The sequence below is a fragment of the Pteropus medius genome, unplaced genomic scaffold (assembly GCF_902729225.1).
Source record: "Pteropus medius unplaced genomic scaffold, Ma_sr-lr_union100, whole genome shotgun sequence".
Lineage (NCBI taxonomy): Eukaryota > Metazoa > Chordata > Mammalia > Chiroptera > Pteropodidae > Pteropus > Pteropus medius.
In genome coordinates this window covers 1,407,994-1,426,863 of record NW_024356335.1, presented here as the reverse complement: position 1 = coordinate 1,426,863, position 18,870 = coordinate 1,407,994, and the positions used below count along the sequence as shown (strand labels likewise).

Genomic DNA, 18,870 nt, shown 5'->3' with positions numbered 1-18,870 from the left:
TTGACGGCGCTCTCTTTTTTGTGAGATCTTTTTGTCTCTTATCTTTCTCATAATCGTGGATTTATATTCCACCTATTTCTTCTTTGATCATGTCATCTCACTTTCCTTCCCCAACTTCTTATCTTCCCTTCTCCACATCTAGGTTTCATCCTGCTGCTGTTTTTCCACACATCCCCCTGCTTGGAGTTCTGATCCGTTGTCATAGTTTCAGCTCTTCCATGTGTTGATGACTCCCAGATCCTTCATTCTAGCCTTAACCATTGTCCCCTAAATAACTGCTTTTGGAATATTTCTGCTTGACTCACCCGTCATCCTTTCGTAAACTAAAGCCATTGATTCTGTCCCTTGCTCAGCATTTTGCTTTTCGTCTTTTCTATTAGTGATACCACATTTCTCACAGCCACCTTACTTTAGAACCTCAAGTTCATTTTTGCCACTTTCCTGTCCCTTCCTCCCCACCTCCCTGGAATGTAGTCAGTCAAGAAGCCCTCTCTTGGCGCCTTAAACTTGCTTTTCACTTCCAGTCAGCCATTCTTTACCATTCGAGTTACCTAGATCTCCATGCAATCCATTTTGTTGCAACCTGCACATCATTATGAGATTAATATTTCTAAAATACTGCTTTGGTCCAGACAAATCTCTATTTAAAAATCTCAGTAGCCTTTATTAGTAGGGTAAAATCTATTGTAATCTATTCCAAACTAGTTTTCTAGACTTATCTCTGACCATTCCTCCATAAGCTCTCTCTACTTAATATCCTGTGCAGTTCCCTCAAAAACACCTTACTCTTGTTTTCCTTCCTTTTGCCATTGCTGATGTCATTTCTCTTTTTTGACGTGCTCTGCTGGCTTTTTTTTTTTTTTAACTTTTTTATTGTGAAATATAACACTGAGAGAAAAGTCTATAAAACACAAATTTATAGCTTAATAGACTAATATAAAGCTAGCACGACCCAAGTCAAGAAGTAGAACATTGCCAGAATCCAAAAGTACATCTCTGCCCCAGCAGTCTTTTACCTGTGTATCTCTTTCCTCTCTGTGCCTGGTTTGACTCGTTTTAACTTATTTAATATAAATGGAATCCTACAGTTTTGTTTTTTTTTTCTGGCTTCTTTTACACAACACTGTATCTGTGTTGTTACAGTAATTTAAATAACTTTACCACTGTCTTGTATTGCATTGTATGAATTCTACTATCTATAACAATGTCTATGAATATTTGGGTTAATTTTAATATGTCTTCCAATATACATGAGCATGAATTTCTGTTGGGTGGATACCTGGGAATGGGTCCAAAAGTAGGTATATCTTCAACTTTAATAATGACACACTGTTTTCCATAGTAGTTGTACCAATAAAAACTTCTACTAAAAGTATATGAAAATTAATTTTTCCAACTTGCCACCGTAACTTGAAATCTTTTATTTTTTGTTTTATTTTTTATTTTTAGCCATTCTAATGGATGTGTAATAGAATGTCATTGTGGTTTTAATTTGCATGTCCTATATAGCTCATGGATTTGAACATCTCTTCATAAGTGTATCGACTGTGGATAGCCTCCTTTGTAAAATCTCCATTCAGATCTCTTGCCCAGTTTTGTGCAGGGTTTCTTTTTTCTTATTGATGTAGAGGAGTTTTCTCTATTTTGGATATGAGTTCTTTGTAGGTCGTGTGTATTGCATATACTTTCTCCCAAGCTTGCCTTTTCAGTTAAAATTCTTTATTTTAATGTAGTCCAATTTTAGTGTTTTCCTTTCTACTTTTTGTGTCATATTTTAAAAATCTCTTCCTAACCCAAGATCCTGAAGATACTCTTCTTTATTATCTTCTTGGAGGAATATTGTTTTACTTTTGATACTTAAGTCTTCAGTCTCCTTGGAATTAAATATTTTCATGGTGTGAGCTAGGATCAAGTTTCATTTTTTTTCCCATATAGATATCTAATTGTCTCAACACCATTCATTGAAAAGCTTGTCTTTTTCTCACTGCTTTGCAGTGCCACTTTTATCATAAATTAAATATTTATATATGCATGGTTATGTTGTAGGATTCTCCATTTAGTTCCTTGGTCTGTCTATCCTTGAGCCAATAAAAGATTTCTTGATTACTATAGCTTTAAAATGAATACTGATCTATAGTGGATCAAGTCTTCGTTTTTCTTAAGTATCTTTGCTGTTTTCATTCTTTTTTAAAGCATTTTACCATTAAGTATGATATTTGGTATAAGTTTCTCCAGATAACCTTTATCATATTAAACAAGATTTTTCCTATTCCTGGTTTGCTAAGAGTTGAATAATAATGTTGAATTCTATCAAAGCCCTTTTTAAAAAATTATTAAAGCACTATTTATTGCTTTTGTTTAAGATGGATTTTTTTTAAAACAAAATACTTGTCAGAATGTTTCATAAAGTTGCAAATTTTTATCAGGCCTTAATCTTACAGAAAATTTATCTTTAATAACAACAGCACAACTAACACTTACTGTTTGTTTACTATATGTTAGGTGTTGTATTAAGCAGTATAGTATAGTGTGAAGGGTCTCAAATCCTGGTGCAAGATTGTCTGCTTTGAATTCTGGCTCTGCTGCCTACTAGCTATGGGACCTCGGGCGTATTTCTTATCCTATGTGCGCCTCAGTTATTTCATCTGCAAAATAGAGATAATAGTAATATATACTACACAGCGTTGTAAGGAATGAGCGCGTCATTTTATGTGACACATATCAAAGCTTATCACATAATATGTATCAGGTACATGTTAGCAGTTATCATAGTATGTCATTTATTCTCTAGTAACTCCATGGGGTAAATACTGTTGTTATCTCTGTTTTACAGTTGATGCTGAGACTTAGAGAACTGAGTCACGTGTTCATGGTTATGAAGCTGGGGAGCGGCAGAGCTGGGATTCATATCCAGTGTGTCTTAACCACCAAGTCAATGTATATCAGACTTTTTACATTTTGATCCATAGTGCATTGTGATCCACTATTCCACTGTACATATATACACGCCAGCTCCCAAAAGCACACACTTTAATTGAAAGAAATGTTTCATTATATTTTACCCTTACTACATGTGATGCACTTTGATATTTTCTATTTTATTCCACAAATGCTCGTCATAACGCTATGGATTATGACTTGTAATTTGGAAAGCACTGCAGTAAGCCATACCATTTATTCATTTATTGTCCATTCATTCATTCATTCAACAAAATGAGCATCTTTTCTGTAGCAATCATGGTACAAGGTGTTGCTCTTAATAATCTTTGATTGAGACTTAACCTGCAATGTAACCTTGGTAAGTTATAACTAAGCAGTCCTTCCACTTTTATAAAACAAGAACTTAAGTATTGTCAGATTGATGACCAGATTTGTTTATAAGTATCTTTGCTTTCATTTACTTACTGTTCTTGATAAGTGATGTAGAGATGGGAACATCCATTTATTTGAGCAGTGATTCTCTGAAGAGATGATGCTGGGGCTCTGTACCTGGTTCAACTATTATTAATCTAGGCCAGACATATCAGCTGCTTTATTCACCACTTTCATTATTTCCTTTGAATTTGACATTTCTGCTTCTGAAAATTAATCTGTGTCCATAGAGATCCTAACTAAGCTCTCCATCTGCCCATATTTATCTCAGCAGGCATGTTAAAGTTTGAGGAAATGAAATTTAATATAGTTCCTGTTACCTGCACTAGAATAATTTTTGATTAAAAAAAATTCTACAGATTGTTCCTAAACTTTGGACAATTATAGCAAAGACAAGCATGTTACCTTTTTTCTAATAAAGCTCATGTATGCTTACATTTATGTGTCGTGAGTAATAAAGCTTTATATTATTCATCAAGCTGATTTTAGAACATTTTGCAGATCATGACTCTTACATATACAGGAGTAGGACATAACCTGATAATATATCTGTAGATATTTCTGTGTAACTCACCTTGATTGTCTTACTGAAGCTTAGTAAACTATTTTGGTTACTTTAGGGAGGAATGAGATTCTCTCAGAGGAAACCCAAGTTGAAGAGAGATTTTCAGCTCCAAATTTAAGATGTGACTTTATACACTGATTGCTCCTTCTGCCTGTTTCCTCCTCTACCTTCGCTTATCTAACTGGCAGTCATACTTCAGCTCTCACCTCCCTTGGAAATCTGCCATTACCTTCTCCTGCCCCCAGACTAACATAATACTTCTTAGTGTAATTTTAAAAAGTTTTTTAGGTTAAAAAAAAAAAAGATAAGCAACAATATTGTTTAGTTCTTTAGAGTTTGCAAAGCTATTTTGTTCTAATACAGATCTCCATATTAATTATGATGAGTAACCTGATAACTCATCGATTCTCAAAACAGTTCTTTGAAGAAGATAATATTTAACCATATTTTATAGACTAGAAAATGAGATACCTCCAAAGAGGTTAGGAAACTTCCAAAGTCACACACATAGCTAGCAAGGGACAGAACCTAGATTTGAATTCAAGGAGTCTGACTCTAGAGTCCTAGTGCTTAATCTCTGTGTTCTGCCTCTGCTCAAGAGATTGTAGAGCTGACTATTATCTCTTTCCTTTCCATTCCTGAATTGAGACTTAACTTGCCTCAGGCCCTCCCCACCCAAGCCTGTTCCCTTGACTGCCAGGCAGATCTGTCCACCTGATCCCAGCCTTCTCAATTAAAGTTTAAAAGTTTAAAGTTTTTAAAAACAGTTTTTGTTTCCACCCCCTTTTCTTTTCTTATCTTTGGGGAGGGGAGCAAGAGAGGAAGATTCTAGTCATTTTTACTTAAATGTTTAATTTTTTCCCCCTTTATTCATCAATTTCCAGAATAATGAATTGGTGTCTCAGCAACTTCCTGTGGTAGCTAAAATGAGGTTTTCTTTTTAATATTATGAACACATTGATTTTTATATTTGAGGTGTTTTAATTCATTGCCAGCATTATTCTCTTTGATGCATAGGTTGCTCCATTTTAGGCCAGTGAGAGGCTTTTTATGTCATTTCCTGTATCCTTTTGACATGACCCATTATTAGTCTTGGGTAGCACCGCCAGACTCATCTCATCTTGTCCCTCAAACCTGCCAAACAAACCTGTCCATTTTTCCGAGGAATCCTGGCTCCTCTTTGTGGGAAATGGTATTTTTAAAGTTCACAATCTGAGCTTTTCTGGTACTCCTGCTCAAGACATTCCATTCTCTGATAAATCAGTAAGAGTCTTCTCTGTCCTACATTATTTTTTACCCATTACTATTTTTGTAGATAGCAAGCTACCTGTTCAGAGTTTCAGATAACTATAATTTTTCAAACCCTCAGCTTTTCATCCACTCCTCTGCCTTTATCGTACTGACTCTTGAGTACTACTGCTATTACGAGCTGAAGTCTCCACTTTCAAGTGCTTAGTTGCCTGATTTCCTTCCCATTGTATTTTAGGTAGAATAATACAGATTAAGAAAACTGAATTAATAGATTAAGAGCACTGAATTAGGAATGGTTGTGAACCATTCCTTTGTGTTAGTCAGAGAATTCTGGAGTGTAATGAAACTGGAATTTCAGTGAGGCATATAACACAGTGATTCGTGATATCCCGATGTGTAAGATAGAGAAATGCAGGCCAGACTAGATTTTCTAGCCTAATTAAGGGACAAAACTAGTTGACCAACTATTTCCAGAATGCTAATGGATAAGTCAGATTAGAGAAGGGGCGCCAACAGTTTGCCTGAAGGCCACATTCTGTTTAATATTGTTTTAAGGATAGAAGTGAAAATAACCTAATACTAGCCATACCCGGATAAAAGAAGGTGGGAGAAATAACTAGCATACCGAGTGGCAGGACTGATCCCCAAAGATTTTAATAGACCAGAATGACATATAGAATTTATTATGTAAAGATAAAATTGATCAAAGACAAAGTCATACCCTTAGGTTCAACATTCATTTTATAAAGACTGGAATAAGAAATATATGGATTAATGATCTATGTGAAATATAACTTTAGATTTTAGATGTCTGTGAACCAGATGTGAAGTGTAGGGATTAGAAATATAGCAGCCTTGGAATTGGAAGGTCTTAAATTCTAATTTCACTTCCACCCTTTCCTCACTGTGTAGCCAAGATTAAATTTCTTTACCTTTTTAAGCTTCGATTTTCCCATTATAAAATGTGTAGCATTTTTATAGCATCAGTAATTACAAAATACTATGTGTTTACTGGTGTTGATAGCTACAGAAACATTTAAGCAAAGTTAATTGAGTCTTAAATTCTATTAAGAAAAACAAACTATTTAGTTCTGGATACTTTGTTTTGAGAGATTTTGATACTACATGTTTCATTAAGAATAAGAAATGGAAGAAGGAAAAATTCACAGTCAAGAACCTCATTTTTCTTTAAATCTCTGAGCCATTGGTTTACATACATACCCCTCCCCCCGCCCCATGAACATATAACTCAGAGCAATGGGAAAAGCTTCAGGTTAACAGACTGGCTCAGTGTAAAGAAAAGCTTGTGAACCATTAAAACTGTCTAAAATGAAATGAATGGAATGAAGTACCTTAATTGAGTCACTAGCTGTGTGTAAGTATCATTGACCCTTGGATAACACGGGTAGGGGTACCGACTCCTATGTGCAGTCAAAAATCCACATGTAACTTTTAACTCCCCAGAAACTTATTAGTATAAGTGTGGGATTGGTTCTAACCGCTCCCCTCTTCCCCCGATACCAAAATCCACAGATGCTCAAGACCCCTTTATAAAATGGCATAGATCACTTAATACAGTCGGTTCTCCACATCCACAGACTCCCAGCCTCAGATCCAAAACAGTACAGGTATTTATTGGAAAAAATCTATGTGTGAGTGGACCTTCATAGTTCACACCCGTGTTGTTCAAGGGTCAGTTCCAGAGTGTGGGACAACTCCTTGTCTTGGATATTGTAGAGAGAGTTCAGGTAAAAGTCTGTTAAGACAGTTTCTAAGGCACTTTTTCTAAGATTCCAGGTTCTGTAATGTGGGGATAATGATACCTCTCAGTTATTGTGAAGAAGAAATAAGACAGCACGTATGAAAACTTCTTGAATGTTGCACAGTACACAGCTGGTTCTCACCGAATGTTCTTTAAGAATATATCTGTAAGAATAATCCTTGCCCTGGCCTGGTACAGTGAGATAATGAACATAAACATACTTTAAATATCCTTCAAGTCCTTTACAAAATAGGAAGTGCAGAAATCTGTTATCTGACCAGGCAGCATTAGGGACATTTTGCTTCAATTTGTTCATTTACAAATGGAGACCTTGGCTTTCTAGCTCCTTACCCCGCACCCCCACAAGTGGGGAGGTGCTTGATTTACCTTGGTGTGGCCACAGAATATGATGGTTAGGTGCCATAGCCTTTGGAGGTTCCAGCCCTGGCTCCCTTTCTTATACTAGCAGGGTGACTGTTGGAAAGTGATACCACCTCATGAGCTTCAAGTTTCTCATCTGTAAATAAGAACACCTCGTTTAGGTTTGTTGTGATGATTCAGCACAGTAACATATAATAGGTGCTTGGCACAGAGCCTGCCACCCAAATGCCGAGTTAACAGTAGCTTCTCCCGTTGTTATGATCTTTTCCAGCATGCCGTGAGAGGCGCGCGCCAGAGGCCTCTTTGAAGGACTGCAAGGGATCTGGAGAGGGCCTTTCTCTTGTACCTTTGAGGAACTTTCTTCTGAATTAGTTCCTGGTCTGTGGCATAGACCAGTGCTGCTTATATAAATGGAATGTGACGATAAGATTAGCTATGGCCAGACAGAGAAGCAGTCATAGGACTTAAAGGGAATCTCTTCTCTTTATGCCCATCAGTGGAGAAATATTCTCGTCTAGTCTTTGATCTCTTAGGAAAAGAACATGCAGTGTTACAAGACATGAACAGATTCTTAACAGGTCTGTGTATTTGATAGTTGTTAGGTGGACCCTTTGCTCTGGATCCAGATACTGCACAGATTCCCTACAAATGCTTTATGAAGAGGTTATTGAACTCCCAGTTATGATATTGGCAGATTAGGGTCAGCCACCTCCTAAGTGGACAAGTTACTTAACTCTTTTTGAGTAAGTAACCATTTTCTCATTTACGAAATGGTGATAAGTTGTCCCCACCTTTGGGATTATGAGGCTTACATGACAATGCAAACAAAGAGAGTGCCTGGTTGGTTGGTGAAATAGCCATGAAGAAAGCAAGGTGATGTGGTTCTTATGATGTTAATTAATTATAACTACTTGTAAGTCTTTTCTAGGAGAGTTCTGGTTTATATTTTAGAGTGTGTGTGTGTGTGTGTGTGTGTGTGTGTGTGCGCGCGCGCGCGCGCGCATGCGTAAATATATACTAGAACATTAATGGTTTTAATTTAAAGTTGGAAAATTTAGATTCTTCTGATCATGATTTCCCAAGTGTTGAATGCTGTTTCCAAAACCTTGCAGCATCTCAAACCCAGCGCTCTAGGAAATCACATCCCACACATAGTATTGCTATCCCATTCATTTTGCCTGTTTGGCCTTTCCTTATTTAGTTTTTAACTTGCTGTTGTAACTTTGCTATAATGTTTACCTTGAGAGTCCTTTGCCTTTTTAATAGGAAAAGAAAAGGAATGTTTATTATACCAAGACCATTTTTATAACTCTATAAAAATGTATCTTAGCTAAGTATCTTTGCTGTTTCTTTTAGTTGCAAATGACAGAAACTCATTTAAGTTAGCTTGAGAAAGAAAAAAAGAAGGATTGTATTACAAGAACATTGGAATGTCAATTCGTCACAGTTTTTTAATTTGCCCATAGTTAGGAAGTGCATCCAGGTTTTAGAAAGGCCTAGAAAGCTCTGTACCTTGAAACTGTAGAGTCCTCAAGAACTCAGGCAATTCCTCTTTCCTTATCTGTCTTTCTGTGTTTCCCTATCTGTAATCTCATATGTCTGCTTCTCTCTGCATACCTGCTATTTGCTCTATGACTTTGGGCAAGAGCTTGTGTATGGCTGTTTCCCTGTAGGAAAAAAATTTGTGTATTCGTTTCCTGTGCTGCTGTTAAAAATTTATCACTAACTGGGTGGCTTAAAACAGAACTTTTTTCTCTCACAGTCTGAAAGCCAGAAGTCCAAAATCAATATCACTGGGCTGAAATGAAGGTGTGAATCCATTCCTTACCTCTTCCAGCTTCTAGTGGCCGCTAGTCTTTCTTGGCTGGTGGCCAACCTCTGCCTCTGTCTTCACAATGCCTTCTCGCGTGTCTGTTGTGTGTGTGTTCTCTCAGTGTATATGAAATTTCCCTCTGCCTCTTTCTTATAAAGACACGTGTCATTGAAAATAGGGCCTACCTTTGTAATCCCAGATAATCTCCAGCTCACGATCCTTTATTTGATCATATCTGCAAAGATCCTTTTTCCTTCCAAGATAACATTTATAGGTTTCAGGGATGAGGACCTGATATCTTTGCATGGCCATTATTCAGGCTACTATAAATGGTGATCATAGAACATATCTCAAAGTTGGTACAGAATAAAGGTTCCATAAATGCTAATCTCCTTCCCTCTCTGCATCCTCCTATATATAGCACCTTGCCCCCCTCTTTAACATTGTCTTCAAATACTTTTCAGGAATGTCATTATCATATTAAGTGGGGGTCTGTTAGGATAATAATGATAATGAAAATAATAGCTATTATTTATTAAATGTCTGTTATAGCCCAGGTACTGTGCTGAGTACTTTGTCCATGGTATATAAGTACCATTATAAGCCCAATTTTACAGATTAGAGAAACTAGGGAGGTGATGTAACTCACTTTGCCCAAGTTCATCCAACCGTTGTCAGAACTGGGGTTAAAATAAGCATCCCTCTAATTCTAAGGGCTGTGTACCTAACAGTATAACTTGCCTGTTATTCAGGAGTGAGGCTCAAATCTCTGGTTTCCTGCCTTGGTCTCTGATTAAAATCTGTCCTGGAGGTTTCTTGCATCTCTTAGCAAGGTCTGATGTCACAGTTCACCAGGGTGTTTTTTGTTTTGTTTTGTTTTTATTTGTTTGTTTGTTTGGCATATGCTTGTTCTTTGGCACTTGCTTGGTCCTGAGTAAGTGGAATTTGAGGGAAGAGTAAGTGGAGAGCCATACCCTGGCCTGACTTTCCTCTTCGACTAACTTGTTTGTTGCTAGGCAGTGAGTTCCTTAACTATTAGGATCATAGTGCTTCATTTCTGAACACACAGTACCTTGGACAGAGCCTGGACACAGATAGTAGATGTTCTGCTAGAATGTAGTAAGCTTCACCAGGGACTTATATTTACTGTTATAGCCATGCCTTACAACAATACCTAGAATAGAATAGTTGCTCAATACATATCTGTTGGATGGATAGATGGATGGTAAGTTACAGGGGTGGATGCATAGATGGATGGATGGATGATGGATGGATGATGGATGGATGGATGGATGGATGGACGACGGACAGATGGACGGACGGATGGATGGATGGATGGTTGGATAGATGGATGGATAGATGGACGGACAGACGGATGGAAGGACAGACGGCTGGCTGGCTGGCTTAGCTGGTCACGGTAAAAGCTTCACTTGGTAACAATCACAAGTATCATTAATTGGATGTATACCATGCAGTGGGCACTTATATACATTTTCAGTAATCCTTACCACCTTTCCACTGGATAGAAGTAATGAGCTGAGACTGAGAAAGCTAAGGAAGAAGGAAGACTCAAAGATTTCGTCCAGGCTTCTGACTTGGATACTGGTCCAAGCGATGATGAAATCCAGGGGGAGGAACATGAATTTCGTTTTTCTTATAGGCTGTGTTTGTGGTACCTGCAGGTAGATGCAGGGATCTGTGCCTAAGACAAGGGCTCTAATGATGTCTCCTGTTTGCCAGTTATCCTGAAGAGGGTGAGGTTCTTGATCTGCCCAGGGCAGGGTTGCTCATTTTAGAACTGCAGTCATAAAGCCATTATTTCTACTGTATTCTAACTTGAATTCATGTTCAGTTTCTGTTCCAGATGATCGGGCTGAACAACGAACCTGTCTCATTTGTGGGGACCGTGCCACAGGCTTGCACTATGGAATTATCTCCTGTGAGGGCTGCAAAGGGTTTTTCAAGCGGAGCATTTGCAACAAGCGGGTGTATCGGTGCAGCCGTGACAAGAACTGTGTCATGTCTCGGAAGCAGAGAAACAGGTGCCAGTACTGCCGCCTGCTCAAATGCCTCCAGATGGGGATGAACCGGAAGGGTGAGTGGTGCTTGTGGCTCTACTACCCACCCTTCATCCAGCGCTTTACCTTTAGTGTCAGCTATTAAGCCGTGGAGTTATTCATTCCTGAAGCCTGCTCTGTATGCCAGGCCTTGCACTGTGTACTCATAACCCCAAAATTAATCTGGTACAGTTCCTCCCTGTAGAGATCTCCCAGACTAGGGGAGAAAGACCGCTGAGATGTTAAGGATGCTGTGAGAGTGAATCCACAGGCTCCACATGGCAAGACCCCAATTAACACATCAAGTCCTAACCGAGATTAATATACTCCATTAGTTTGTCCCTTGGGGCATGATGACAGGAAGTAGGAATTGTAGATGAAAAGGCAGGAAGGCAATACGTCCCCTGGATGTGATATCATTTTGTTTGTTAGAATCATGCCATACTCAGAGGCTAGGCATGTTCAGAAAGCTGCATCCAGGTTGGTGAAGAATTTGAGATTTATTGGTAAGCTTTCCAAGAGCCATGTGCCTGAGATGACATGTATAAACTTATATTCTAAGAGGATTAACTCAGATAGCATCTTTGAAGAATGGATTGGGGTATAGGAAGAAGAAAGTTTTTAGAAATCTCCACGGAAAGGTGTGAAGGGTCTGAAGGAGGAGAGGGGAACAAATGGGGACATGTGGGAGAAGCTCACTTGGCAGGAGCTGGTGACATACTGGGTGTTGGGAAGCACTAGAAGTTGAAGATTTAGATGAATAATAATGGCCTTACCAGGAAAAAAAAAGTCAGACTGAAAAAAGCAGGGTGGGGCAAAATGTGGGCCTTGGGAATTCTGAGTCTGAGGTACCTGAGAAGGACACACAGAGATGTCCACTAAGGAAGCTGGGTGTACAGGGTTGGAACTGAGGCGAAAGTCCTGCCTGTAAGTAGGAGTTTGTACAGCTGTTGGCGTAGAAGTGGTGAAGTTTCGTTAGTGGATAGAAATCACCCAAATAGGTAACTTGGATATAGAAGAGAAGAGGGCCAGTGTCAGAAGTCTGGGAATATTTTCATGGATGGTGGAGCGTCATGCAGTCTACTTCAGTAGAAAGAACAGAGGCTCTGGAGGCAGAGGTTGGTGACAGACCATCTCTGTGACCTCCGGCGGTTTGCTTTATGTCTCCAGTGCTCAATTATCTTACCTTTAAAATGACATGATAATACTTACTTTTCAGAGCTCTGTAGAGGATTAAATATGACAATGTACATAAAATGCCCAGCAGAGTACTAAGGGTTGATAATACTGTGCAGGGGTGAGGGGTGGTCATATTTAGTGAACCATTCATGTGGGTTTGTAACGTGGATGAGTGCAGACATCCAGATATACTTCAGGCTGGTTTTTTATTGGGTGTGGGAAAAGAAGAATCTTTAGAAAATTTGCCCATAATGAAGAAAGGTAAGAGAAATATAGAAGGACATTGAGATAAATTTAGGTCACTTGAAATGTATTTATAATACTAGTATTTATAGAGCACTATGTATACCGGAAACTCTTATGTACTTTGCATATATTATCTCATTAAATACACACAGCAACCCTATTATTAACTGTTACTGTCAGTTTATAGATGTACCTTAGGAAGGTAAAATGACTTAACCAGTAGTTAGTTTAGTAGTGGTTATATTAGTGGTTAATAATTACTAAATTGTAATTTGTTATTAATTAAGCAGATCTTATACGTAACCACATGGACAACATGCTGCTTCACACGTCTACCATATGGCATAGCTGCTCACATGTTGGAGTACCCTGTTGTTTACTGGATGATAAAATGATAGGGCATTTAAACTGTTACCAACTTTGTCCCCTGTCTGTGTTTCTAACCTCATCTTCTGTCTAGAACATACTTACTATGCCTGAAGCATGCCTTGCACTGTCTGGCCTGTGCTCAGGTTTTTTCCTCTACCTTCTCCCTTCAGTTTCCTCTTAGAGAAATATTTCCCAGCCATCAGTACAAGTAATGTCTTGAAAAGAGAGTCTGTAGTCATTTACCCACCTTCACCTGATTTGGTGTTGGTCTCTAGTTTTTCTTCTCTCCTCGTTGCCCTCACTGTGCATTTTTTTTTCTCACCGAATATTTTATCAAAGCATATTTATGGGTTGCCTTCTTGACTACTCTGATGAATCATCCTGTTGATTCAGTTGGAGTGTGAAATTCTGAGGCTTCCAGCCAGACCCACCTATTTCAGGGAAAGAAGAAGCTTAACCTCATAACCTCTATAACCATGCCCAGGAGAAGAGGACACATGGGGTATGAAGGATGGGATGCTGCTTTCCTAGGCCCATTTGCATGCAGAGCAGGCAGGCTCCGCTGCGCTGTGAAGGCTGCCTCTCAGAGAGAAACCCTGCCACCTCCTGGTTGATGCTGGGAAAGCAGAATTAAAACTAGAGTTGCCTTTGGACTATTTGCGGGGTGAGAAGTGTTCTGCATGCAACTGTGGTGTTCAACACGTGATTTTATGCATTTGTCAAAACCTGTAGAACTATACACCACAAAAGAAGTGAATTTTATTTTATGTAATTTTTTTTTTAAAGCAGCTAGTATTTGGGGGTGGGGGTGGGGCGGAGGAGAATGCAGACTGTAACAAATGACTCTAACTGATATCCTAAGTAAATCACATAGCCACACTGAAGGGAATGTTGAAGAAAGGAGCTGACCTTGAAAAACAGTGTTTTGACTGTATACTGTAAGGCTGAAGACAAAAAGAACTGTACACAGTCAAAGCACCCTAGTTTGTAAATGTGTTTCTCTCAGAGTTATGCATTAGGAATTCTGGCACTACTTTATTTGTATACTAGGGTCGAACAAACAAGTAAATATATTATAGATAATAGGAGTCAAGTTTCTTGTGTTAGAGAAAGAAGTCATAAACCAGGAAAGGGAAAGGCTGGAAGGAAACGTGGTGCTAGATTTTAATCGGCGGTATCAATATGGCCTCACATTTAGGTAGATAAAAATTATAGATATGTGTGTAGATACATGAGTAAGTATACATACATATATTTTCTAACTCTGGCCAGTGAGAGGGGCTAGAAGCAGTGATACCTCAATAACAGTGTGCATACCTAGCACCCAGATCTTGTTTTCTGAATATCAATAAAAGGAATCTGGACTCCTTGGAGAACTGATTGGTGCTAGCTCTGAGGCAAAGAAAATATAAGAGGAGCCTGAGGCACATACTTTTCTTTCGAGGCTCAGCTTTATTTGCGACATCCTCTAAGAAGCCTTCTCTGATATACCCCCTCACAAGATGACCCTCCTGTGCGTCCACAGCTTTTTTTCACCCTCTGCCGTAGCCCTGATCACCCTATGCTATTTTTGTCTGTTTACTTTTCTGTCTCTCCCGCCATTTTAGATAATGAACATTGACAAGTCCTACTCTTCTCTGTGTCCCTCAGCAGATAACCCAGTTTAGGTAGGGTGCTTCCTGGTTTGATGGGCTGACTGTAGTAGGGGGCTAGGTCAGGAAGCGGGATGGAGGAAATATAGTCATCCCCACTTAGCTGCAGGGAATATGTCCCAAGATCCCCAGTGGATGCTTGAAACCGTGGATAGTACCAAACCCTATGTATACTGTGTTTTTTTCCTACCCATACAAACCTATGATAAGGTTTAATTTATAAATTAGGAACAGTAAGAGATTAACAACAATAACTACTAATAAAATGGAACAATCAAATAATATACTATAATAAAAGTTACGTGAATGTGGTTTGTCCATAATTCCCTTTGATAACTGAGATAGCTACAAAGTGACTAATGGGCAGGTGGCATATACAGCATGGCTATGCTGGACAAAGGCGTGATTCATATCCTGGGTAGGATGGTGCAAGATTTCATCATGCCACTCATGAAAGTGCACAGTTTAAAACTTATGAATTGTTTATTCCTGGAATTTTAAAAATATTTTCAAACCATGGTTGACTGTGGGTAACTGAAACCACAGAAAGTGAAACGGTGGATAAGGGAACTACTATATTACTAAAATAATCCGAGGCAAGAGGAAGCTATACTGAGTCTCATGGAGGAATTCATGTCAGTTAAGTAAATATGTGAAAAAATTTTAATTCCTTTAACTTTGTTGTCTTATAACTTGCTAGTTAACTAGTTCAAAAGTAAAAAGGTTAAGGAAACTTCTTGGAGAAGCTGTAAGGAAAGGTTCCTGGTTGTAGAATGGCATTGTGAGACAGTGACTCCGTGGCATTGCCATGTCACTTTACCAGGGTAAAAATGGAGCACTGAGAAATCTCAAAGAGAGAATATTTGAGCAGAATCTTGAACGGATAGAAGTTCAGGCTCCTTACAACTTAAAGAGCTTTTAAAAATGACTCCGCCTTTCCTTTCTCTCCCTCTTTCTGTGTCGTGTGTGTGTGTGTGTGTGTGTGTGTGTGTGTGTGTGTGTGTGTGTGTGTGTGTGTGTGTAACTATTTGGGAGTAAGTTACAGACCTTATTCCCCTTTGCTTCTAAAATAACCACAGTGCTATTACCAAATTAGGAAATTTAATATAATCCTATTATTTAATTAGCATATCTCATTTAAATTTTACCGATTATCTCAATGTCTTTTATAGCAATTTATTTTTTCTGATCTAGGAGCCAGTTCAGGGTCACACATTACATTTAATTTTTATGTCTCTAATCATATTTAATCTGAAGTGGTTTCTCAGCCTTTTTTTTTTTTGTCTTTTAATAACATTGTCAGTTTTGAAGTAAACAAGTCATTTATTTCGAGGACTATCCCTCAACTTGGGTTTGTCAGTTTCATCATGATTAGATTGAAATTATGCATTGCTAGCAACAATGCTACAAAAGTGTTGTGTCCTTTTGGTGCATCATATCGGGAGCACATGGTGTGAGTTTGTCCGTTATTCACCACGTTAACTTGAATTACTCGGGTAAGGTGGTGTTGCCGGATTTTTCCACTATAAAGTTTCTTTTTTAGTAGGAGTAACAACATGTGCAGAGGCAAAACTGTGTAAAATAGCATGGCATGTTCAAGAACTAACAAATAGTTCTCTGGAGGTACAGTATAACATTTATGGTGAGAAATGAGGATGGGGAAACCTGAGGAACTAGAGCACGGAGGGTCTTGAATGCAAAGCTCGGGAGCTGGGACTTAGCCCACGACCAGAGGGAGCCACCGGCAGGTTTTGAGCAGGGCTCGATGTAGTTCGCTTTGTGTCCTACTCGCCTTTCTGTTCCTGGTTTCCGGGTTTGGTTGGCTGCCCAGGCCTAAGTGAGGAATGGTTGGCGCATGAGTTCCAGAGCAGGAAGGATATTTGTGCTTCTTCTGAGCAGCTAGAACCATGGCGGGTGTCGCTCCCTTAGGCTTGGACAAGAGGTGCCGCAGAACCATCCCTGTGATCTGGTGCCCAGAAGCCCTTTGGTTTTGGTTTTGGTTTTTCTTTTTAATCAGTTCACTACCAGAAAGACTCTCAGCCCTACTGAAAAACTTGCTCTTAGCCCAGTGTAGCATCAAGGAACAAACACAGTTTTAGAATCAGAAGACCCGAACTGAAATCCCAGCTCTGTCAGCCCTTCCCTGAGTAACCTCGGACAAGTCGCTTGTCACCTCGAGCTTCAGTTTCTTCATCTCTCGACTGCATAGGATAATAATGTGCACCTTCCAAGGTTGTTTTGAGAATTGAATACAATAACATATGTGAGTGAGTACATTATAAGCTTTAAAATATACAGGTTTTTGTTTTAACAGAAGCACTGTAACTGACAGGGGTCCCAAACCCTCGGGCTGTGGACCGATACCGATCAGTGGCCTATTAGGAACTGGGCCACACAGGAGGTGAGTGGAGGACGAGTGAGCAAAGCTTCATCTGTACCTGCAGCCGCTCCCCAGCGCCAGCATCACCGCCTCAGCTCCACCTCAGATCGTCAGGCATTAGATTCTCATAGGAGCTCCGGTCCCTGGTGCCAAAGGGGTTGGGGACCACTGCTGTATTACATTTTATCGTTTCCCATACTTCAGGCAGTTCCATGCCATCTTGAAAGATTTTATCATCTCTGATCTAAACCCAGGACTATTGTTTACTTTATATACTTCTTTAAATCACTTTTTAAAAAGTTAATTTTCAAAAGTAATTTTCAAAGGGAAATCAGTATTTTTTAGTGCATGTTAAGAAATTTATAATTAAGGGTTTATGTATGCACCACCAAAAATTGTTTCTCCAATGGGATGTACACATTATAGGGAATACTAGTAGTGGAAAGAAGGCTGGTCTTAGCCTGATAGTCTGGGTTCCAGCCCTGATCCTGCTGTTTAGTTTCTGTCACCTTAAGCAGAATACTTGGCTTCTCTGAGCCCTAGATTCAATGGGAGTGACACTGATGCTTTCCTCATGGGTTTATGTTACCCAAGGTAGTACCTAACACATCATAAATGTCCATCATATATGAGTTTCCTCACTCTGGTTGGGGTTAAAGGTCGACAGGAACTTTAAATATCAGAACAAGAACTTGGCAAGATATAAATCTTCAAAGCTTGTGGCCTTTTAAACAAAAAGGAAAGAATGTTGAGTTTCTTCCTCGCCTCCAAGACAGCGAGAGTGAGATAATCAAGTGAAATATATTCAGTGTTGTATCTGCCAGTGATCTTTGTTCTGTACCTGTGAGCTGAAGCAAAGACATGTGAGATGTCAGTATTGGAAATAGAAATGCCTGAAGACTGTCATTGACCCTGGAACAGCGGAGAAGGAATTTTAAGGATTTTTAGAACTTGAAATTGGGTTGAAAGAGAGCTCCGAGACGACAACCAGGCATGCTTCCAGCCCTAACATGGGCCGTGTATGTTTGTCACTCCACATTTACAGCAGCCTTGTAAAGCAGACTGTTGCTTCCATTTCACAGATGAAGATACTAAGGCTTTATCTAACAAAGTTGAGAGTGGAACCTTGGTTTTTTTCACTCCTGAGTTTGGAGAAAAGAGGCTGGGGAAAGGATTAGGCTACTTTATAAGCCAGGCCCTATGCTCGGTGCTTTAACTATATTATTTTATATATATTCCTTATAATACCCGCATAAGACAGGTTCCAACAACCCTTCTTTATTCTTCAGTAAATTTTATTCTGAAGTTTTATTCAGAGATGTGAAGAAACTTGTCTGTAATTACACAGACCAAGCAGAAACAAGATTTAGACCCGAATTTGTCTAATTGTGAGGTGTATAACCTAAGGCTAGTCTAGTAAATAGGATGTCTCCTTTAAGGAGAGCCAACTTCCTGTCAGCCTTGCAGTTAGTTACCACAGGGATGAGTGTTATGCTTGGAGAGTGAGGACTAGAACGATCCTCTTGAGGCGGCCAGCCCTGCCCCAAAGATTTGCTGCATTCTTCATGTTAATTTTTTTTGAAGTATATCAGAGCAAAGGTTGCTCTCACATGATGGCGTTAGCTTATCCCCTGTTTATCCTCTTACTCCCTCCAGACCACCCTCCACAGTAGCCATCACAGATTTTTCAAAACCACCAACCTACCCTCATCCCTCTCCTACATTCCATCTTATGCACCGGCTCCTCTGCTAAAGTTCATTCTTTTAGCCTGGCATTCAAGGCTCTCTGTGATCTGACCCCATTGGCTCCTCAAGCTCACCCCCTCCCTCCCCCTCTGTCTCT

At 39.3% G+C, this 18,870-nt stretch overlaps 1 protein-coding gene across 1 annotated transcript in view; it reads left to right on the top strand.

Annotated features, from left to right (window-relative positions):
- NR6A1 (nuclear receptor subfamily 6 group A member 1) overlaps positions 1-18,870 on the top strand; it is a 185,196-nt gene that overhangs the window by 144,992 nt on the left and 21,334 nt on the right. Inside the window, exons 3-4 of the mRNA XM_039861459.1 lie at positions 10,997-11,299; positions 11,350-11,387. Coding sequence (XP_039717393.1) covers positions 10,997-11,299; positions 11,350-11,387 — 341 coding nt within the window. The remainder of the gene's footprint in view (positions 1-10,996; positions 11,300-11,349; positions 11,388-18,870) is intronic.